The 24,449-nt window shown below is 38.8% G+C and overlaps 1 protein-coding gene and 1 long non-coding RNA gene across 2 annotated transcripts in view; one reads left to right on the forward strand and one right to left on the reverse strand.

Annotated features, from left to right (window-relative positions):
* The window catches only part of LOC109549146 (Golgi phosphoprotein 3-like), a 30,958-nt gene extending 16,791 nt beyond the window's left edge, over positions 1–14,167 (forward strand). Inside the window, exons 7-8 of the mRNA XM_073802040.1 lie at positions 4,140–4,246; positions 11,092–14,167. Of these exons, the coding sequence (XP_073658141.1) occupies positions 12,368–12,670 (303 nt within the window). The 5' untranslated portion in view covers positions 4,140–4,246; positions 11,092–12,367 and the 3' untranslated portion in view covers positions 12,671–14,167. The remainder of the gene's footprint in view (positions 1–4,139; positions 4,247–11,091) is intronic.
* Positions 1–24,449, reverse strand: part of LOC141278263 (uncharacterized) — an 82,504-nt gene that overhangs the window by 29,436 nt on the left and 28,619 nt on the right. The gene's annotated exons all lie outside the window — the stretch shown is intronic.

Below are 24,449 nucleotides of genomic sequence, written 5' to 3' on the forward strand. Positions count from 1 at the left end.
TTGTATATGGTGTGAGAAAATGTTCATAGTTCATTCTTTTTTTGAATTTTATTTTATTTTATTTTTTACACAGCAGGTTCTTATTAGTTATCTATTTTATACATATTAGTGTATATATGTCAATCCCAGTCTCACAATTCATCCCAGCCCTCATCCCCCCTTCCCCCCTTGCTGTCCATATGTTTGTTCTCTATGTTTGTGTCTCTATTTCTGCCTTGGAAATAGGTTCATCTGTACCATTTTTCTAGATTCCACATATATGCGTTAATATATGATATTTATTGTTCTCTTTCTGACTTACTTCACTCTGTATGACAATCTCTAGGTCCATCCACATCTCTACAATTGACCCAATTTCATTCCTTTTTATGGCTGAGTAATATTCCATTGTATATATGTATCACATCTTCTTTATCCATTCATCTGTCAATGGACATTTAGGTTACTTCCATGGCCTGGCCACTGTAAAAAGTGCTGCAATGAACATTGGGGTTCATGTGTCTTTGAATTATGGTTCTCTCAGGGTATATACCCAGTAGTGAGATTGCTGGGTCGTATGGTAGTTCTATTTTTAGTTCTTTAAGGAACCTCCATACTGTTCTCCATAGTGGCTGTATCAATTTACATTCCCACCAACAGTGTAAGAGGGTTCCCTTTTCTCCACACCCCCTCCAGCATTTGTTGTTTGTAGATTTTCTGATGGTGCTCATTCTAACTGGTGTGAGGTGATAACCTCATTGTAGTTTTTTTTTTTTTTTTTTTTTTGCGGTACGCGGGCCTCTCACTGTTGTGGCCTGTCCCGTTGCGGAGCACAGGCTCCGGACGCGCAGGCTCAGCGGCCATGGCTCACGGGCCCAGCCGCTCTGCGGCATGTGGGATCTTCCCAGACAGGGGCACAAACCCACATCCCCTGCCTCGTCAGGCGGACTCTCAAGCACTGTGCCACCAGGGAAGCCCCCTCATTGTAGTTTTGATTTGCATTTCTCTAATGATTAGTGATGTTGAGCAGCTTTTCATGTGTATGTTGGCAATCTGTATAACTTCTTTGGAGAAATGTCTATTTAGGTCTTCTGCCCATTTTTTGATTGGCTTGTTTGTTTTTTTTGGTATTGAGCTGCCTGAGCTGTTTATGCATTTTGGAGATTAATCCTTTGTCCGTTGATTCGTTTGCAAATATTTTCTCCCATTCTGAGAGTTGTCTTTTAGTCTTGTTTATAGTTTCCTTTTCTGTGCAAAAGCTTTTAAATTTCATTAGGTCCCATTTGTTTATTTTTGTTTTTATTTCCATTACTCTGGGAGGTGGGTGAAAAAAGACCTTGCTGTGATTTATGTCAAAGAGTGTTCTTCCTATGTTTTCCTCTAAGAGTTTTATAGTGTCTGGTCTTACATTTAGTTCTCTAATCCATCTTGAGTTTATTTTTGTTTATGGTGTGAGAGAGTGTTCTAATTTCATTATTTTACATGTAGCTGTCCAGTTTTCCCAGCACCGCTTATTGAAGAGACTGTCTTTTCTCCATTGTATATCCTTACCTCCTTTGTCATAGTTTAGTTGACCATAGGTGTGTGGGTTTATCTCTGGGCTTTCTATCCTGTTCCATTGATCTATATTTCTGTTTTTGTGCCAGTACCATATTACCATATTGTCTTGATTCCTGTAGCTTTGTAGTATAGTCTGAAGTCAGGGAGTCTGATTCCTCCAGCTCCATTTTTTTCCTTCAAGATTGCTTTGGCCATTCAGGGTCTTTGGTGTCTCCATATAAATTTTAAGATTTTTTGTTCTAGTTGTGTGTAAAAAAATCCCATTGGTAATTTGATAGGGATTGCATTGAATCTCTAGATTGCTTTGTGTAGTATAGTCATTTTCACAATATTGATTCTTCCAATCCAAGAACATCGTATATCTCTCCATCTGTTTGTGTCATCTTCGATTTCTTTCATCAGTGTCTTATAGTTTCCTGAGTACAAGTCTTTTACCTCCTTAGGTAGGTTTATTCCTAGGTATCTTATTCTTTTTGTTGCAATGGTGAATGGGATTATTTCCTTAATTTCTCTTTCTGATCTTTCATTGTTAGTGTATAGGAATGCAAGAGATTTCTGTGCATTAATTTTGTATCCTGCAACTTTACCAAATTCATTGATTAGCTCTAGTAGTTTTCCAGTGGCATCTTTAGGATTATGTATGCATAGTATCATGTCATCTGCAAACAGTGACAGTTTTACTTCTTCTTTTCCAGTTTGGATTCCTTTTATTTCTTTTTCTTCTCTGATTGCCATGGCTAGGACTTCCAAAACTCTGTTAACTAATAGTGGTGAGAGTGGACTTGCTTGTCTTGTTCCTGATCTCAGAGGAAATTCTTTCAGTTTTTCACCATTGAGAATGATGTTTGCTGTGGGTTTGTCATATATGGCCTTTATTATGAGGAGGTAGATTCCCTCTATGGCCACTTTCTGGAGAGTTTTTATCATAAGTGGGTGTTGAATTTTGTCAAAAGCTTTTTCTGCATCTATTGAGATGATCATATGGTTTTTATTCTTCAATTTGTTAATATGGTATATCACATTCATTTGTGTATACTGGAGAATGCTTGCATCCCTGGGATAAATCCCACTTGATCATGGTGTATCATCATTTTAATGTGTTGTTGGATTCTGTTTGCTAGTGTTTTGTTGAGGGTTTTTGCATCTATATTCATCAGTGATATTGGTCTATAATTTTCTTTTTTTGTAGTATCTTTGGTTTTGGTATCAGGGTGATGGTGGCCTCGTAGAATGAGTTTGGGAGTGTTCCTTCCTCTGCAATCTTTTGGAAGAGTTTGAGAAGGATGGGTGTTAGCTCTTCTCTAAATGTTTGATAGAATTCACCTGTGAAGCCATCTGTTCCTGGACTTTTGTTTGTTGGAAGATATTTAATCACAGTTTCAATTTCATTACTTGTGATTGGTCTGTTCTTATTTTCTATTTCTTCCCGTTTCCGTCTTGGAAGTTTATACTTTTCTAATGATTTTTCCATTTCTTCCAGGTTGTCCATTTTATTGGCATAGAGTTGCCTGTATTAGTCTCTTATGATGATTTGTATTTCTGCGGTGTCGTAACATCTCCTTTTTCACTTCTAATTTTGTCGATTTGAGTCCTCTCCCTCTTTTTCTTGATGAGTCTGCCTAAAGGTTTATCAGTTTTGTTTATCTTCTCAAAGACCTGCTTTTAGTATTATTGACTTTTGCTATTGTTTTCTTTGTTTCTATTTCATTTATTTATGCTTTGATCTTTATGATTTCTTTCCTTCTGCTAACTTTGGGTTTTGTTTGTTCTTCTTTCTCTAGTTCCTTTAGGTGAAAGGTTAGATTGTTTATTTGAGATTTTTCTTGTTTCTTGAGGTAGGCTTGTATAGCTATAAACTTCCCTCTTAGAACTGCTTTTGCTGCATCCCATAGGTTTTGGATCTTCATGTTTTCATTGTCATTTGTCTCTAGGTATTTTTTTATTTTCTCTTTGATTTCTTCAGTGATCTCTTGGTTATTTAGTAATGTATTGTCTAGCCTCCATGTGTTTGTGATTTTTACATTTTTTTACCTGTAATTTATTTCTAATCTCATAGCATTGTAGTCGGAAAAGATGCTTGATATGATGTCAGTTTTCTTAAGTTTACCAAGGCTTGATTTGTGACCCAAGATGTGATGTATCCTGGGGAATGTTCCGTGTGCACTTCAGAAGAAAGTGTAATCTGCTGTTTTCGGATGGAATGTCCTATAAATATCAATTAAATCTATCTGGTCTATTGTGTCATTTAAAGCTTGTGTTTCCTTATTAATTTTCTGTCTGGATGATCTGTCTATTGGTGTAAGTGAGGTGTGAAAGTCTCCCACTATTATTGTGTTACTGTCAATTTCTTCTTTTATAGCTGTTAACATATGCCTTATTTATTGAGGTGCTCCTATGTTGGGTGCATATATATTTATAATTGTTAAATCTTCTCCTTGGATTGATCCCTTGATCATTATGTAGTGTCCAAATTGTAACATTCTTTATTTTAAAGTCTATTTTATCTGATATGAGTGTTGCTACTCCAGCCTTCTTTTGATTTCCATTTCCATGGAATTTCTTTTTCCATCCCCTCACTTTCAGTCTGTATGTTTCCCTAGGTCCAAAGTGGGTCTCTTGTAGACAACATATATACAGATCTTGCTTTTGTATCCATTCAGCAAGCCTGCGTGTTTTGGTTGGAGCATTTAATCCCTTCACATTTAAGGTAATTATCAATATTTATGTTCCTATTACCATTCTCTTAATTGTTTTGGGTTTGTTTTTGTAGGTTCTTTTCTTTTTTTTTTTTTTAATAAATTTATTTATTTATTTTTGCTGTGTTGGGTCTTCGTTTCTGTGCGTGGGCTTTCTCTAGTTGCGGCGAGTGGGGGCCACTCTTCATCGCGGTGCGCGGGCCTCTCACTGTCGCGAACTTCTCTTGTTGCGGAGCACAGGCTCCAGACGCGCAGGCTCAGTAGCTGTGGCGCACGGGCTTAGTTGCTACGCGGCATGTGGGATCTTCCCAGACCAGGGCTCGAACCCGCGTCCCCTCCATTGGCAGGCAGATTCTCAACCACTGCGCCACCAGGGAAGCCCTGTAGGTTCTTTTCTTCTCATGTGTTTCCCACTTAGAGAAGTTCCTTTAGCATGTTTTATAGAGCTGCTTTGGTGGTGCTGAATTCTCTTAGCTTTTGCTTGTCTGTAAAGCTTTTGATTTCTCCATCGAATCTCAGTGAGATCCTTGTCGGGTAGAGTAATCTTGGTTGTAGGTTCTTCCCTTTCATCACTTTAAATATATCATGCCACTCCCTTCTGGCTTGAAGAGTTTCTGCTGAGAAATCAGTTGTTAACCTTATGGGAGAATTTAAGAATATTTTTATATTTAATTTGGGTCTTTCTAGATAAGATTATAAAGCTAATTAGTAAAGTAAATATTCATGGGGTGGGGGTGGTTTCTAAATGCTTGGTTTGTGTCATAGACATTGGTAAAAGATTTTTTTGTTGTTTTTCATCAATTCCAAGTTCCAAATAAAGTCCAAGAACCCCCTAGTTTTAATTTAATATCTTTACCATTTGATTGAAGCATAAGAAGTAGCATATTTGCCCCCAGAAAAAAAAACCAACAGACTCTGTGGTAGGCGGAATAATGCCTCCTTCCCAAAGATGTACGTATTGTAATCCCCAAAACCTGTGAATATGTTCTGTTACATGGTAAGGGAGAAGTAAGGTAGCAGGTGGAATTGTTTGCTAATTAACTGATTTTGAGATGGGGGATTATCCTACATTATTCAGGTGAGGCCTATGTAATAACAAGGGTTCTTATAAGTGAAAGAGGAGAGGCAGTGTCAGAGTGATTCACCATGAGAAGACTCAACTAGCCATTGCTGGCTCCAAGCATAGTAGGGAGCCACCAGCTAAGGAATTCAGGCAGCCTCTAGGAGGTGGAAAATGTAAGAAAACATTCTTCTCTAGGATCTTGAAGGAACACAGCCCTGCTGATACCTTGATGTTAGCCCATTGCAATCCATTACACCCTTATGACCTACAGGATTATAAAATAATGAATTTGTGTTGTTTTAAAGGCATTAAATTTGTGGCAATTTGTTACAGCTGCAATAGGAAAAATAGGAAATGAATACAGTACAGAATCTTTCCTATTAAATCACATTGTAATTGAGTAATTTGAACACAAGGTGACACTAGACTACCATATTTATCATAGAAGTCCTTTCAGTTTTATGGTATAAAGGGCAATGATACAATTTTCTTCTAATACAGGTTTTTAAATCATTTTGTCACATTTATATCTAAGTCTTCTTCAGTATTGTTGGTAAGTCCCTTAGATTGGCCTTCATGAATTTTTTTTAGTTGACATGTAGTCGATTTACAATATTGTATTAGTTTCAGATGAACAGCAAAATGATTCAGTCATATATATATCTATATTCTTTTTTCGATTCTTTTCCATTTTAGGTTTTTACAAAATATTGAATATAGTTCCCTGTGCTATACAGTTAATGCTTGTTGTTTTTCATGAATTTTTAAGTTGATTTCTGGCAATGATTTTTTTTTTAATTCAGAAAGATGAACTATAAATGAATAGAAGTCACTAGAATATGTGTCACAAGTGTGAGGATTTTTTTGTTCTTGGTGCCTTGAACACTGACAGAAGCCCATAGCAGATGCCCAATAAATAATTGTTGAACGAAAGAACATCTCACGTCCAATTTGCATGTATAAATTGTTTGTCAAGTCTTTTCTCACATTAACCTGAGTCGTCTGGAACCTGAGGAAAATCCTTTTGTCCAAGAAATTTAAATTTAGCACTATTCATAGAGCAGTCATTTGTTCAAATGAACTTACAATGCATTCTTCTTTGTGCTAGAAATGAAACAGGCATGGCTTGTTCTCTAGCGCACCCTCCCTCCCCCACCTGCCCTCCACCCAGGAATGTCCGGTTCTAATGAAACACCCCGGCGTGTCTCTCCTCCTCCCGGTGTGTGTGGGTGACTCTGGGGGAGTGTGTAGTCAGGGTAACCAGGGACCACAGGTGGACCACCTTGGGAGGCAGGGTTTCCAGGTAGTCTGCGTTTCACTGTACCTGCGTGGCCTTGGATGCTTTGCGCTTGCTGATCCCTCGGTCCCGGGCATTAGGCCTCTCCCTTGGCTTGTCCAACTCTCCTAGTCAAAGAGAGAAAGTGTACTCTTTGGAGAGTGTCTTCCAGTATACTCTGTCTCCAGACACCTGTAAATTCTGATTCCTCTCTATTCTTGTAGAATTTTGTTCCTCTCACCCTTTCCATGTTGTTTTACGGTTAGTTGTATAAAGTGGCACTAGCTTGTAATTTCTCGGTAGAAGAAGATCATATTTTATTCTTTTTTGTATCCTCAACACCCAGCCAATACTAGGAACAAAGTAAATGCTTCTGGAAGGAAGGGAGGCGGGAAGCCTGTCCCATCATTGGGCTCAGACTGCAGATGGGTAAAATAACTGTTGCTGATTTCTTAATATTTAAGTATGGGTGTGTGAACTTATGTTTAACCCAAAAGAAAGAAGTAATCAGGATTACATTCATCATTTGGATATAATTTCCATTTACAGACTCAGGATAGTAAATATAATGAGGCCTAAAATAAATGCTGTCTTTCCTCTTTTAAAAAGATAAGGAATTTGAATGCAAATTGTAATGTTTTTCTTCAGAGAGGAATGATTTGCCACTCTTTAATTTGATAAAGTTCTTTATACTTCAAAAATAGACTCAGGCTTTAAATATTAATAAACTTCAGAAAGCAGGAATCAAATCCTCAACTTTTCATGAATTAATTATCATAATTTTAGAACTCCAGTTTTATAAAGCAAATCATAAATTGCAAAATGGCTTTTCCAAATTGTGTCTTTTTGGTATAATTCATATGATTAAATAAAATTTTATGTATATTAAATTGAGTATTAATACCATAATTTGAAGTTTCCTGTTTCTTGTTATTGTATAACTTTATACATTTTTTTCCATTCAGTAAAATGATGTGTTTTTTTTGTTTTTTGGTTTTTTTTTTCGGTACGCGGACCTCTCACTGTTGTGGCCTCTCCCGTTCCGCACGCTCAGGCTCAGCGGCCATGGCTCACGGGCCCAGCCGCTCCGCAGCATGTAGGATCTTCCCGGACTGGGGCAGGAACCCGTGTCCCCTGCATTGGCAGGCGGACTCTCAACCACTGCGCCACCAGGGAAGCCCATGACGTGTTATTTTTAATCAACTTTTATTTTTATCAAAGTGCTGTTTGAATAGTATAAAAGATCAAATATTGCTAAAAGTAACTTCTATAAAACAGCAGTCTCTGTTCTTTACCTTTCTATTCCCATCATCTGCCAAGTAATCAATTTCAACTTTTTTAGATATTTTCTCTGATTTTACTTTCTTATTTCTAAATAATATGCATAATATATACTGGTATCTCTTGACTCATCGGAATAGACTTACCTGTTATTTCCAATTATAGATAACAAGGATTTTAGCTCAGGTATACCACTCTTTCCACCATCTTCTCAATGAAATTATATCTTAAATATCTGTTAAATCTATGTTCAGTGTTTTCTTAATTTTGACAATGTATGTGTAGTACATAGTATGTTTTTGCATCAAGTAGCATGATTATATATCCTTTCTTACATAACTTGTGTTTTTTGGAGTTAATAATTGCCTTATTTGAAGACATTTTCTTAATTTCCTTTGAATATCTGACTAAATATTCCCATATCCTCAACAGATCTGTAAAATGTCTCTCATTACATTTTATACAAAACATGTTAAATAACTGAAGAACTACATCCTGGACCCCCAGCCTGCTTCAGTCCAAGACAGTCCTAATGCCTCCACCTTCTGGTTACAATCTAGATGCTTCCATTGTGGGCCTTTGCTCCTCTGTTGTATTGGAACTTCCACTGGCCATCACCCTGGGGATTCCTTTTGCCTCTATTAGATCCTCTGTTTCCTCAACCCCATGTATCCCAATATCCCAATATCCTCCTTCTAAAGGGAGCCCTTTCGTGTGACTGTGGTATGTGTGTGTGCACATTCCCAAATAGCTTCCTAAGAAAGGTGCTTGGGAAGGACATGTCTAGAGGTCTAAATTGTCTCTTTTCTACCCTCTCACTTGATGGAGAGTAAAAATTTCCTTTGGAAATGTGAAGGTGCAGCTTCATTATCTTCTACCTCCCATTCAAGAAGTTTGATGCCATTCTTACGCTCTTCTGCTCATTAACTGTCTCCCCCTAACATCCACCCCAACCCGAACTTTTAGAGCCTTCTGTTTACCACTAGTGCACTAGTGTTTGAAATTTTATGATAATGAGTCTTTTGGATTTTTCTTTTTATTGCTTAATGGGTTTTTTAAACTTTTTTCTTTATTTTTCTTTATTTATTTGTCTTCTATTCATTGGGCTGGATATCCAATGGGCCTTTTTTTGAAAAAAGGCTCATGTTCTTCAGCCCTGGAAAATTCTCTTATGTTATTTTATTAACACTTTCCTTTTCTTTCTTTTTAAATTGATGGCTTACTTTTTTTGTTGTTTTTTTTTGGTTTGCGTTGGGTCTTTGTTGCTGCGCGTGGGCTTTCTCTAGTTGCGGAGAGCAGGGGCTACTCTTCGTTGCAGTGCGCGGGCTTCTCATTGTGGTGGCTTCTCTTGTTGCAGAACACAGGCTCTAGGCATGCAGGCTTCAGTAGTTGTGGCGCGTGGACTCAGTAGTTGCGGTGTATGGGTTCTAGGGTGCACGGGCTTCAGTAGTTGTGTCTCGAGGGCTCTAGAGCGCAGGCTCAGTAGTTGTGGTGCACGGGGCTTAGTTGCTCCACGGCATGTGGGATCTTCTTGGACCAGGGCTTGAACCCATGTCCCCTGCATTGGCAGGTGGATTCTTAACCACTGTGCCACCAGGGAAGTTCAACACTTTTCTTCATCATTCTCTTCTGTTCACCCTTTCTGGAGCTCCTATTATTTAGTTGTTGGGCCCCCTGGATTGACCAATTAATTTCTTAAGTTTTCTCTCTTATTTTCCAGTTATTTGCCATTTTGCCCTAAGTTTTGGATTCCCTAACTATATCCTCTACTTTTCTACTGGGTTTTCCAGTTCTGCCATCCAATTTTTATTTTCCTAGTATTTTTGTTGTTGTTGTTCTCTGAATATTCTTCTTTTTAAAACGACCATTTTTTTTCCTGTTTTATGGATACAATATTCTCTTATTTCTCTGAGAACAGTAATGCCTTTTTTTCCCACATTTTTCTTCTCCCTTCATAGTTTCAGTGTCCTCTGAGTTCCTTTTTTTAAAAACCGGGTTTATTGGAAGTGTAATTTGTATGCCATAAAATTCACCCATTGTGAGTGTCTAATTCACTGATGTTTAGTATACTTATTGAGTCAGTCAACCATCACTGCAGTCCAGTTTTAGAACATTTCCATCACCCCAGCAAGGTCTCTGGTGCCCGTTTGCAATTCATCTCCATTCCTAACCCTAGTCCCAATCAGCCAATAATCTGCTCTCTGTCTCTACCCATTTGCGTTTTCTAGGCATTTCGTATAAATAGAATCATACAGTATATGTTCTTCTGTGTCTGCTTTTTCACTTCACGTGCTGTTTCTGAAGGCCATCCTTGTTGCAGCATGCCTCAGGAGTTCATTCCTCTTTATTGTTGCAGAGTATTCCCTTGTGCTGATGTACCACATTTTGTTTTGACATTCACCAGTTGACCAGACGTTTGTGTAGTTTCCACTTTGGAGGAATTAGAAACATCTTTTTGTTAGTTTAATATTTTATTTTGTACTCTGTGTTTCGCATTAGAGAATTTTTCCCAAATGTATGACATTCTCTAGCAGTCTGCTCATATTTGGAAAAAGAGGCCAAATAAGTTACTTGGAAGCTGTAAATGTGCATGGTGGGCGGTGGTGAAGTGGGGGCTTCTTTGTAATTCTTTGGGGAAAACTTCATATCAGTGTTTTTCATCCTTTTCTCTTGGGCTGGTGGTATTTTCCAGAAAAGACTCTTCCAGTGTCTTGGCTGGAGGGTATAATCCTAGCTTCCAGTATTCCGGGAGTCGAGAGGAGGGAAAAAGCTGAAATGTCCCAAATTCTAGGACATAAACTCTTACTTAATCCCCCTGTTTTCAGTGGGAGATCCCTGCCTCCTTCAGCTGTGCTTGGTGTCCCTGAGTCCAGAGACCCTCTGTTTTATTATCTTCTACTGCACAGAGTAGAGAAGGAGATCTGGAGATGCTTTTTAAATAGACTTTCAAACAGTCTTTCTATTCTTAGCCCTACCATTATCTTCTCCCCACCCCCCACCATTCCCACAGCTATCTGGTGCCAATTTCTGAGCCTCTGGGCTTCTGCCATGTAAAGTAGGGTACCTCCCTTCTCTGCCCACTGCCAGTTTTGGATTAGCTTTCTTGCATCCACTAATCCACCTACCACTTTTTCACCTACTTTGCAGTATCCGAAATTTTACTGCTCTTGTGTTCTTTCCTGTTATTATTATGGGTTTGTGCTTCTATAGAAATCCTTTTACTTTTATTTTCATAGCATTTTCATCACGAAGAGAATATTTATTCAACCAGCCATCTTTATTGAGAATCTCAATTTAATTCTTTAATGAAAAATACAACTTCCAGTTCCAAATAATTTATGTAAATACCTCACTCTCAAGGAAGTACTGAATAACCCACCACTCTTTAAATGTGAGCTGCACATAGTGACTTCCGTCCAAGAATACAGAACAGAAAGGGGTGCGGGAGGAATAGCTTTATATTGGAGATACCTGACGAACCCTCCCACAGCCTGGTGATCAAGGTCAACACCAACAGTGATAAATCATGCTGATAGTATGCGCCCTTTGTGGTCTCACTCCCCCAAACCTGTAACCTCAGTCTCATCGTGAGAAAAACATCAGATAAATCCCAACAAAGGGACAATCTACAAAGTACACAACCACTACTTCTCAAAACTGTCAAGGTCATCAAAAGCAAGGGAAGATTGGAGAACTGTCACCACCAGGAGGAGCCTAAGAAAATATGACAAATAAAGGTAATATAATAACCTGGGTGGCATCCTGGAACAAAAAAAGAACATCAGGCAAAAACCAAGGAAATGTGAAGAGTGTATGGACTTTAGTTAATATTAATGTATCGATGTTCATTAATTGTGACAAATGTGCTGCATTAATGGGGACTTAGCAGTGGGGCATGTGGAAACACTTTACTATCTTTGCAACTTTTCTATAAATCTAAAATTATTCCTTTTAAAAATTTATTTAAAAAATAAAAAGAAATGAACCTCTAATTTATACTTTGGCTATTTATTGACAACTTTATGTTGATAGAAATGTACCAGGAATTATCATTTTACAATTTGACTCATATCTACCTCACACCAAAACCATTAGCAATCTGTTCTAAGTTGTGTATTTGAATACTTTATTCATTCTCTTTTCCAAATACTTATTGAGCAATACTATGTTCCAGGAAATATACCTGGTGCCGGGCTATAAAGATTAATAAAATATGATTCCTGTCCCACAAGAAGTTTACGTTCTGGGAACACAGACCGTCCTAGAACACTTGTATTCCACTTCTCCAGAAGCAAACAAGCTACAGTGAACACATTTTGCTATTCCTATTAAGAGTACAAAGAAAATAATAGCTGAAATTCTTCTCTAGCTTTTAAGTGCTTTTGTTTAGGTGAGACATGGAATTCATTAAAACTGCATTATCTATTAAGAAACATGTAGGAATGATTAGCTTAAAACCTGGTAGACAGGAGCGTATTGACAACCAAGAAACAGAACTTCCTTCTTTTTGACATGACGACACATCCCCTCACCAACAACAACATTAAGCAGCGCCTCATCAAGAAGGTGCAGGAAGCCGTTCTCGACAAGTGGGTGAACGACCCTCACCGCATGGACAAGCGCCTGCTGGCCCTCATCTACCTGGCCCACGCCTCGGATGTCCTGGAGAACACGTTCGCGCCCCTCGTGGACGAGCAGTACGATTTAGCCACCAAGCGGGTGCGGCAGCTCCTGGACTTAGACCCTGAGGTGGAGTGTCTGAAGGCCAGCACCAACGAGGTGCTGTGGGCAGTGGTGGCTGCCTTTACCAAGTGACGCTGCGCAGAACCGGGTGTCCTCCTTTCTCTCGCAGGATCATTTTTCTTCCAGGGACTCCTGATTTTCTGCAGTTTGTACTTCCCACACTATAATTGGTTTTCGTTTTATGAAATGGTGGGTGGCTTTTCCTGTTGTGGGTGTGTACCTGCAGGAAGCTGCTGGTATGAGAGACCTTTCTAAAGCTTTTTTAAGTTTAGAAAAAAAAGTTTTACTGCCTATTGTTATTTCATTCCTTCTTGACTTCAAGAGAGTCGCCGTTCTCACTGTAATAGGCTTTGGATTTTTGTTATGTTTACTTTCAAACTACCTCCAGTTTCTTTCTTTCCTTTTTTTGCCGATTTTTGTTTTTTATTGAAGCATAGTTTGATTTACAATGTTGTATGAGGTTCAAGTGTACAGTATAGTGATTCAGTTATAATATATATATATATATATATTCTTTTTCAGATTCTTTTCCCTTATAGGTTATTACAAAATATTGAGTATAGTTCCCTGTGCTATATAGTAGGTCCTTGTTCATTTCCTATTTTATATATAAAAGTGTGTATATGTTAATACCAACCTCCTAGTTTATCCCCCTCCCCTTTCCCCTTTGGTAACCATAAGTTTGTTTTCTATGTCTGTGGGTCTATTTCTGTTTTGTAAATAACTTCACTTGTATCATTTTTTTTAGATTCCACATATAAGCAATATGATATTTGTCTTTGTCTGGCTTACTTAGTATGATAATTTCTAGGTCCATCCATGTTGCTGCAAATGACATTATTTCATTCTTTTTTATGGCTGAGTAGTATTCCATTGTATATTTGTGCCACATCTTCTTTATCCATTTGTCTGTCAGTGGACATTTAGGTTGCTTCCATGTCTTGGCTATTATAAATAGTGCTGCTATGAATATTGATTGAGGTGCATGTATCTTTTCTTGAAACTACCTCCAGCTTCTTTTTATTTAATTTTATTTATTTTATTTTTATGGCTGCATCAGGTCTTATCTGTGGCACACGGGATCTTCGTTGTGGTACACGGGCTTCTCTCTAGTTGCGACATGAGGGTTTTTTCTTCTCTAGTTGAGGTGCGTGAGCTCAGTAGTTGTGGCGTGCAGGATTCGTTTCCCCGCAGCATGTGGGATCTCAGTGCCCTGACTAGGGCTTGAACCCCTGTCCCCTGCATTGGAAGGCGGATTCTTTACCACTGGACCACCAGGGAAGCCCCTCCCTCCAGCTTCAAAAGCACATCATTAGCATTTCTTGAGTTTAAGTTTTTCCACAAGTACAAATTCTTCTATATTCTTAACTCACCAAAAGTAAAAAGCTGTACCTATCAAGGTATTTTTCAGTAAAGCTCAATCTAGATGCATACCTTAACAATTTTTTGCTGGCATTATGCTAAGTGACTTGAGTCAGACAAAGAAAGACAAATACTGTATGATATCACTTATGTGTGGAATCTTAAAAAACCAAACTCATAGAAACAGTGAATAGAACAGAGGTTATCAGGGGCAAGGGGTTAGGGGTGGGGGAAATGGGGAGGTGTTGGTCAAAGAGTACAAACTTCCAGTTATAAGATGAGTAAGTTCTAGAGATCTAATGTACAGCTTGGTGATTATAGTTAATAATACTGTATTATATACTTGAAAGTTGCTAAGGGAGGAGATCTTAAATGTTCTCACCACGATAAAGAAATGGTAATTATGTGATGGAGGTATTAGCTAAGGCTATGGTGGTCATCACTTTGCAATACATAAGCATATCAAATCAATAGGTTGCATACCTTAAACTTACATAATGTTATATGTCAATCATATCTCAATAAAGTGGGAAAAATTTTGCTTTCCATAATCCTATATTTGTATATTTTCACTATTAAATCATAAAAGTAAATTGCTCCATAAAGCTAATTGGGTTGTGTACATCCATTGATGCTGTATATCTTGTGGACGTCACATGAATTTCTCCTCAAATTGCTGTCGCAATACACAGCTGTTACCATAGCTTTATAATAAATCCCGATATCTGTGAGGACCTGTCCTTCCTCAGAATTGTGTTAGTGATTCTGAGCCCTTTGCTCTTCCATATGAATTTTAGGAACATCTTATCAAGTTTCTTGAAATATCCTGTTGGGATTTTGATTGGTATGACATTGGCTGTACAGATTTATTTGAAAGAACTGACATATTTATGATATTGAGTCTTTCTATTTAGGACCATAGCATAACTTTCCGTGGTAAATTAAATACGGCCACAAATTATTTGCAGCTCCTTCTATTAAGAGGTGGAGTCTGTTCCGCCACCTCTTGAATCTGGGCTGGCTTTGTTCTCTGATTTATCCAATAGAATGTGGAGGAAGTGACATCTTGTCAGTTTCACAGCTTGGGACACATAAAGTGATATGGTGTCTCCCTTCATTCTCTTGGAATGCTGCCTTGAGACCACCATACCATAATGAAGCCCAGGACAAAAGGGCATATGGAAAGAGAGACCCAGCTGTCCCAGCTAAGTTCAGCACCCTGCCAGATGACCTGCCAGCTGAATGCAGCTGTGTGTATGAGCCCAAGTGAAAGCAGCAGGGAACTGCTCAGCCAACCCAGAGAACTGCATAAAGTGGTGTTGATTTAAGCTGTTAAGTTTTGGGGTGTTTTATTCCACAACAAAGACTAGTTGAAAGAGAAACTAGTACCTAAAAATGAGGTGCTGGGCTTCCCTGGTGGCGCAGTGGTTAAGAGTCCGCCTGCCGATGCAGGGGACACGGGTTCGTGCCCCGGTCCGGGAAGATCCCACATGACGTGGAGCAGCTAGGCCCGTGAGCCATGGCTGCTGAGCCTGCGCGTCCGGAGCCTGTGCTCCGCAATGGGAGAGGCCACAACAGTGAGAGGCCCGCGTACCGCAAAAAAAATAAAAAATAAAAAAAATAATTTAAAAATAAATAAAATAAAAATTAGGTGCTGCTATAATAAAAACTGAATGCATGTGTCATGGCCTTGAGACTGGGTAGTAGATAGAGGCTGGAAGGGTAGCAAGGAGACTATTAGTAGAAGCTGGAAAATTAGTGAAGAAACTACTATTGAAGTCTAGAAGGATGGTAAACCATGTCTTGTGCTAGTGAAAAAGTTGGCAAAACTGTTACCAACACCACATGAAGCAGAAGAACCACTTGGCCAACCCATAGAATCATGAGAAATATTGAATTGTTGTTTCATTAAGACAATATGTTTTGGGGTCGTTTATACAATAAATAGTTGAAAGACTAATGAGCTTGTGGATCTGATTGTTATGGACTGAATTGTGTCCCCTCAAAAATGTATATATTTAAGAATGGGATACAGAAAAGCCATCTATACTTGTAAACAAGTTTGTCAACTTTGCTGTAGAGTGATCAGGTGGGAGCAATAGGCATCATCTCAGCAAACCCACAAAAGCCAAAATGTGGAGATCTTTTCTCTAGGACCGTTCAATTTCTCCAGGGAGAAATCTCTAATTTCTTGACTACATGGTAGATATCTTGCTGCAGGCATTCTCAAAGAGAATGAGTTGGGGTGGGGTTAAGAGGAATAATAACCATTTTCCTTCTTGATCACCCTACACAAAGAAGGCAAAATGACAAACCCTGATAACAGACCCAGATTTCCCAATTATCATTTCAGTGCCTCATTTGAAAATATAAGCATAACAAGAATCACCAGACATCTCTTTTTCCATCAGTTCTGTTTTCAGCCCTACATCTCATTTTTGTCCACCAATGTACGTCCAGTTTTTGATCCCAGAATTCTCTAGGGTTCTATGAGTCAAATCTTCCTTCTTGTCCCAATTTTCCTTTGGGAGCCCTTAAAGCTATGACTTTCTCTGCCTTTCCAAATCTCATCTACCTTGTTTTCATCAACTGATAGCCCTTTTACCTTTTATTTCATTATTTGGGCCTACATATTTTTCATTCATTAACTGTAACTATAGAGACATCTCAAGACAGATAAAAAATTGTAAACAACTGTGATCAAATCTTTTTTTTTTTTTTTTTTTTTTTGAGGTACGCAGGCCTCTCACTGTTGTGGCCTCTCCCATTGTGGAGCAAGGCTCCGGACGCTCAGGCTCAGCGGCCATGGCTCATGGGCCCAGCCGCTCCGCGGCATGTGGGATCTTCCCGGACTGGGGCACGAACCTGTGTTCCCTGCATCGGCAGGCGAACTCTCAACCACTGCACTACCAGGGAAGTCCAATCAAATCTTTTTAATGAAAAATATGTGGACACAGTAAGATCTTTTCTACAGAGAGTCAAAAGCATCTTAAGACTATGGTAAAATCAAAGAGAAATGCTTTACAATAATGTAAGAAAGCAATTTTCTTGATGAAATCATATATGCTAAGTTATGTTTTTAAATTTATTTATTTTGGCTGCATTGGGTCTTCGTTGCGGCGCACGGGCTTTCTCTCGTTGTGGCGAGCGGGGGCTACTCTTCATTGCGGTGTGTGGGCTTCTCATTGCGGTGGCTTCTCTTGTTGCAGAGCACAGGCTCTAGGCACGTGGGCTTCAGTAGTTGTGGCTCACGGGCTTAGTTGCTCCATGGCATGTGGGCTCTTCCTGGACCAGGGATAGAACCTGTCCCCTGCATTGGCAGGCAGATTCTTATCCACTGCGCCACCAGGGAAGCCCATGCTGTTATTAATTCTGGCTTCACCACCTGCTAGTCATATGATTTGGGGCAAATTATTTGATCTCTCAGAGTCTCACTTTCCTCCTCTCTAAAATGAGATTAATAATACCTTAATTATTATTGAGTTCTGAGCACATACAATGTGCTTAATAAATATATTTCATGTTTTGCTTTGAAATTATTAACAAAAATGGAAATTAGTGAAATGCTCATCAAGACTGGTCAAACAGGGAATTCCCTGGTGGTTCAGTGGTTAGGACTCCACGCTTCCACTGCAGGGGCCCCAGGTTTGATACCTGGTTGGGGAACTAAGATCCCACATGTCGTGCAGCCTGGCCAAAAAAAAACACAACAACAACAACTGGGAGTAGGTTGGTGACCATTTTGCTTAGTGACATTGTACTAAGAAATCTATTTTCTCTCTTGAGAATCCTCTATAATCATAGCTAATGAATGAAAATATGTAAACCCAAACGATGAGATAAAAGGTAGACAAGCCATTAGTTAATGACAACTAGATAGAGGAATGCTAATTAACTTCGAAAGGCAAAGGAAAGCATAGCTTTGGAGTATTTGTGAAACCACAGATCTTCTTCCTAGAAAAATGTATGGGTGCCAAACATTTTGCAATCAATTTTAAGGGTTTCACAGGCCCCTGAATCCTATCCACTGATTCCTAGTAGAAAAAGTCATCAACCTGAAATAGGACACATGACTTGCTAAATATTTATACTGATACAAAGCACCAAAATGTCAGCCAGAGCTTTGCCAAGTGGGACATAATTTTGAATCACGTACTGTGATTAATCTTTAGTATTAACAAAAGGGAAAGCAGCCTGGCATACCATTAGGCTTTAAGTAAAATGCAAGGAATACATACTCTCATTCTCAGGATCATATTAAACTGTCATCTAGAACTTATAACTGAAGGCATAGTGGATTTCTCAGCATAAAATAAACAAATCTGCGGCATCTGAATTTTTTAACAAATCCTTAGAGACATCCATCATGAGGCTGAGACATTTCCTGAAATTGCACTCATGCATACATTGGAAACAGTCCTTGATACAGTAGCCTGGTAAGTTCCACTAGTTCAGAGCTGACTATTTTGCCCTTCCTCTTTCCCCTGAGTGGCAGTTGGTTTCATCATTGAGGTGATAAACTAGGAGTCACCTTAAGGCATAGAACATGCAATATGAAACAATCTTGCTTTCTAATTGGAAATGCCTTCATTTCTATCCTCATCTATTCCTACATACAACAGGCATAAAGATAAAGTGAAGAAAAAAAGTTTTTTTCACAAGATTGCTTGCAGTTTTCTGTTTTAGCCAGTTTATATATTGAGAATGTTTAGACTTTTCACACATCTTGATTTCCCCCAAAGTAATGCAACAAATATTTCTTAAAATTTTCATGTGCTGATCACTCTCCTTTTGCTTCCTTTTGCTCGCTCGAGGTGCACTCCACCTTGCTCTAGGTCCCTGGAGGTTGACCACTGTGGGCAGCATCACTCAGGGTCCCTTGACAACTGGCTTCCAGTAGTCAAGGGGAACTGAAGATGGGAGAAGAAAGGTATATAGGGTTATTTCTTCTTTTCTTCCTTCCAGTTTTGCTGAGGCTCAGATAGTTGCTGCATTCCTCCACAACTAGAGATTCTGCTGGGTGGTTCATCCTCCACATCTCAGCTCTCACCGGGGTCCAGTAATTCTATTCCTCCCCTTTGTCCCTCTTGTCCTTGATGTGGTAATGACTGCCCGCTATTGCTAGCCTCTGGGTGCCTCAATACCCTGTGCTTGTTTCCTGAAAGAGTTCCCTTATTAAAGTCCCTTCTCTGGAACTAACTGAGGTGAAGTCAGCTTCCCACTGGGACCATGGCTGGCATACTTCATCGATTTTCTTTTCTAACAGGTAAGGCTTATGAGGCAGAAAGAAGAGAGGAGAAAATGTTTGAAGAAGAGATAGAAACAGTATGGTTTTTAAAGACAAGACCTAACTGGTTAACAGAGAGACTAAACCCCATCAAAATGAAAATATTCTTTTCTTTGCAATAGATTTCTTAGTACAATGTCACTAAGCAAAATCGTCACCAACCTACTCCCAGTTTTTTTTTTTTTTTTTTTTTTTGCCAGGCTGCGCAACACGTGGGATCTTAGTTCCCCAACCAGGTATCAAACCTGGGGCCCCTGCAGGGGAAGCGTGGAGTCCTAACCACTGAACCACCAGGGAATTCCTTGTTTGACCAGTCTTGATGAGCATTTCACTAATTCCATTTTTGTTAATAATTTCAAAGCAAAACATGAAATATATTTATTAAGCACATTGTATGTGCTCAGAACTCAATAATAATTAAGGTATTATTAATCTCATTTTAGAGAGGAGGAAAGTGAGACTCTGAGAGATCAAATAATTTGCCCCAAATCATATGACTAGCAGGTGGTGAAGCCAGAATTAAGAGCTTAGCATTAACTGATTCACTTTGTTATAAAACAGAAACTAACACACCGTTGTAAAACAATTATACTCCAATGAAGATGTAAAAAAAAAAAAATAGCTTAGCATGGGCTTCCCTGGTGGTGCAGTGGATAAGAATTTCCTGCCAATGCAGGGGACACAGTTTCTATCCCTGGTCTGGGAAGACCCCACATGCCATGGAGCAACTAGGCCCGTGTGCCACAACTACTGAGCCTGTGCTCAAAGCTGTGCTTTCCTTTGCCTTTCTAAGTTAATTAGCATTCCTCTATCTAGTTTTCATAAACTAATGGCTTGTCTACCTTTTATCTCATCGTTTGGTTTACATATTTTCATTCATTAGCTATGATTATAGAGGATTCTCAAGACGGAAAAAAGATACACACGTGTGATCAACTGCTTTTAACATTAAGAATCATAGCTGAATACAAATCTACTGAAAGGGAAATTGGGTGAAAGATGAGCGAGCTATAAAAATTTTTTTTTCGAAGAGATAGGAATTTATAACAAAGATACCCTCCCTGACAGTCTTGGTGGCTGGTCTTATGGTGCCTTAGGTGAGCGAGTTTGGGATGTAAAAAATAAAAAGTAAGACAGCCTTTCCCTGCTTTTAATGATTTGTCCATGAACAGGATTGGTCTAATGATCCTGGATTGGGACCCATTCTTTGAAATTGAGAATTTCATCATAATGGGTTGGCCAAAAAATTTGTTTGGGTTTTTCGTAAGATATTACAGAAAAACCCAAAAGAAAATTTTGGCCAGCCCGATATTTATTCAGGGTTTTTATATGATGGTAGGATAATATTCTTGAGCCTGCCAAGATGATTACAGGCAGCCCCATGGATAAAATAATTGGTAGTCCATCTTGTGAATGGTGCATTGATATAAAAGAATTGCTGTCTGTTTGGGCAAGTGTTACATAGATATAAGGAAGGGGTCTCAAACTCAAATGCTCTTGGGACCTAGGCTTTTATGAGGTGGGCAAATAATGCTGAAACCAAGAAGTTATGCTCTATATCAAAAGGGGGCAGCCTTTAGTCAACTCCACTTTTTTGGATTAAAAAAAATTATGATTTGTAGAAGTTGGCAACTAATTCAAAACATTTTAAAACACTGTGTGGGATGAACATATGTTTCGAGGGTGTATTTGGCCCAAGGGGTACCGGTTTGGGATCTCTGGTGTAAAATAGTCGTTCCCAAGCCTGGCTGCAAATCAGAATCATCTTTGGAGCTTAAAAAACGCAGATGCCCAGTCCCCTCCCCAGACTTGCTGAATCGCATCTCTTGGGGTGACGTTGAGGCACAGCCAAGTTTAAGAACCACAAGAGCAAAGAATGGTTGATGGAAGAGAATTTACCACCCTTAAAACTACAAAGTTCAAAAATGATCACCGTAAAGGGAGTCAGAGAGAAATGAACAAACTATTCCCATGGAAGAGCAAAAATGGTGAAAACTTACAGGAATGTTTTTTAAAACGTGTTTGCCCATGTTTTAAATTTTGTTCTTCTGATCTTTTTAGAGAGCTGTGCATTCTAAGCCAGTAGCCATGTGCAGCTACTTAAATTAAAATTAATTAAAGTTAAAAATTTTAGAACTCATGTCATCCTTAGTTGCACTAGCCACATTTCAAGTGCTAAGTAGCCACATGTGGCTTGTGGCTTCTGTATCGGATGGTGCAGATATAGAACATTTCCAACATTGGAGGAACTTCTATTGGACAGCCTAAGTATAGAAAGTATATATGAAAATCAAGAGAGCTTTGTAGACTTTTTAAACCACTCGTGGAATTCTGATATTTCTAGCGAGTAATAAACGTTAGTACAGAATAAAACGTTTCTAAATTGGCCACATAGGTCTATGCCCGTAAAAAGAGTGATGCTTACTCTAATGCAGATTAATTGTAGACGTGGAGATATTTTTAAGTGCAAAAGTATTCATGCGATCATTGGACAAATATTTATTCAGTGCCTTCTATGTGCCAAGCACTCTGCTTTGTGTTTTTAAATTATTAATGGAATTGAGTAAGGTTAAAAACTTGTCCTGGGCAGCTTCCAAGAGTTATATTCTCAGGTATAAATATTACCTTTAGTTTTCAGTCTACTTTTCCCTTTTAATTCTCTGGAGCTCCCCTTACTTAATGCAATAGCTATCATTAGGTTGAAACATGTTATTTGGAATATGTAATGTAGCTTAATGATTTAAAAAGAAGAGAAAGGCAGCAATGGCTAACAGCAGAGAAGTTTTCTCTTATCTGAAAAGTGTAGATGCCTAGTGATGGGTTTTGATCTGAGTGTGACTAGGTGCAGATACGGCACTCTGCCCAACAGTGTGACACCAGAACGGCATCCTACACAGCCGTTCAACCCCAGTCAGTGCTTGCTTCTTACTTCTTTCAACTGACACGCAGTGAGATAAAAATCCAGAGAGACAGGCAAGACAGAAAGAACCCTAAAGTTAAGGGCTTCAGGCCTTGGGGTTAAGTACAAACTTTTAAATTTGTACAAAAATCTGAACTCTTGAGAATCAGACATCCTAAATAAAAAAACAGACGTTTAGGTACAAAAATCATAAAATAATTTAGAGAAAGCATTGTTGGATAATGTTAAGAATTGTTTATTATAATCTAGCTTTATGGAAATCCTGATTAAGATACGACCAAGCTGAGGGATAAATAATTGCTGGGCACAAGATGGGAGTAAAGCTGACCATTCAGAAGATGGAGTGGCTTGGTGCCTAGAAGTCTCTAATCATGAACAGTTAATGAATTCCTCAGGGACATATGGATTGGATTTTAAAATGGTCCAACAAGTTAACTCATTTTTTGTCTGTAGCATAAATCTGATTGGGTATTTTATAGTCTCCATATGGCTCTTAGGATAATAATAATAAAGGCTGAAGCTGCTTCTGGAATGCTGTAAATACTTGAGTCCTTATCTTTGCAGTGGTTACATGTCTCTGATAATGTTAAGGAGTCATGACTAAGGGACTTAATTCTGGGAGTTTTGCTTCTGGTCTTCTTTCAGGATTGCAAACCCTGTTTATATAATCTTACCTCATAGCATGAGCCACCTCCTTTATGAAAGTGGCAGCCAAGCCTATTGGTTCACCATCAATGAATGACTTGCACACAATAAGTGCCATGGTGACTTGAGTCACTTGCACACACACACACCTATATTTATAATCCATATGAATGACATGCCAGGCTCTGAGTTAGGGGATAGGGACAAAAGATCAGTAAAACACAGACCTTACCCTTGAGGAACCCATATTCTAGAAGGGAAATTCTATGTCTGAACAAATAATTACAACGTGATATAATAAATGCAATAACAGAAATACAAAATTGGGGGAATGATGTAAATACATATAGGAGATTGTTTGGGGATTGTGGATAATAAATCCTCTCTTGTTTGATGTTGACTTTACAACAAAGATAAAGAACAACAAGGGTAAAGAACACATTGGTGTATTGTTACATCCAAGGCTGTAATATTATTGTTTTAATCTTGGTCATCATCCTGTGTTGAAATAGCCTCTAAACTTCCTACTCCCAGACTGAAGCCGGGGGTGGGAAGAACCTGAAATGAGGCCAATAAAGAGCTAAGTAGTGGATGGGAAATCAATTTCTTTTTTTTTTTTCCAAGCCACACGGCATGCAGGATCTTAGTTCCCCAACCAGGGATCGAACCCATGCCCCCTGCAGTGGAAAAGCAGAGTCTTAATCACTGGACCAACCAGGGAAGTACCAGGGGAAATCAATTCTTAACACCCAGAAATGTCTGGGTATGAAACACCAAGTAGGTGGGTCTACTATTTAGGTTGGGAACATCAGGCCATGTGGAGCGGCACATGGCAAAGGAGAGCCTCAGCTCAGTGTCAGGAGTAGCTCAACAGACTGGCCTTTCAAAATAGCAAGTGTGGAGCTGACCGGTTAATTGTGAAGAGCGGTGATCTAGAACAGCACAAAATGCAATAGATCCATTAAAAGAAGTTTACACAAATGTAATTAAAGAAATAGAAGCAAAACCTTGGGTTTTAGCTACATTGCTTAGTGACTTTATGCATGTTAGGCGGACATGGTCATGAGAGGGCAGTCATCTTGTACTGACATTATGAAAAGTGAGGCCATAAGCTATAATTGCAAAATATCATTATGGGCAGGATAAAAAGCTTAAATTAATCTTTAATATCTGAAAAGATCCTAAGCCTTCAGATTACTTTTTCTCTGGGTGGAAGGCAAGAACTCTTGCTGAGCTATTTGTGATCTTGTCCCTGCCCCAGTTCATCTGAGTTTACCATGTCGTCTAAGATTAAGAGTTCTCGAAGGCAGAATTTGTTCTCCATCTGTAGTACTATGGTGTTAATATCCCAGACTACTCAAGGCATGTGAATCCTTTGATCTATTTCACTGCCAAATAGTCAGCCAGCATGCCCTGGCACTGCCTTCACACCGGGTCTGTTCTGATAGGTTGGTGCACTAACTATACCAATTGTTGAATATTTCGGATATTAATCCTATTATATTATTAAAAGATAGAGATGTGCATGAGCTGGAAGTATAAAATAAGGCGATGGATTTTAATAGGCACGCTCAAATTTATACTTTCAAACTGACAAACTTAAAAATAGTCTTCTTGGATGAGTCCTCCTCAGAACA

Source organism: Tursiops truncatus, chromosome 3 (assembly GCF_011762595.2).
Source record: "Tursiops truncatus isolate mTurTru1 chromosome 3, mTurTru1.mat.Y, whole genome shotgun sequence".
NCBI classification, from domain to species: domain Eukaryota; kingdom Metazoa; phylum Chordata; class Mammalia; order Artiodactyla; family Delphinidae; genus Tursiops; species Tursiops truncatus.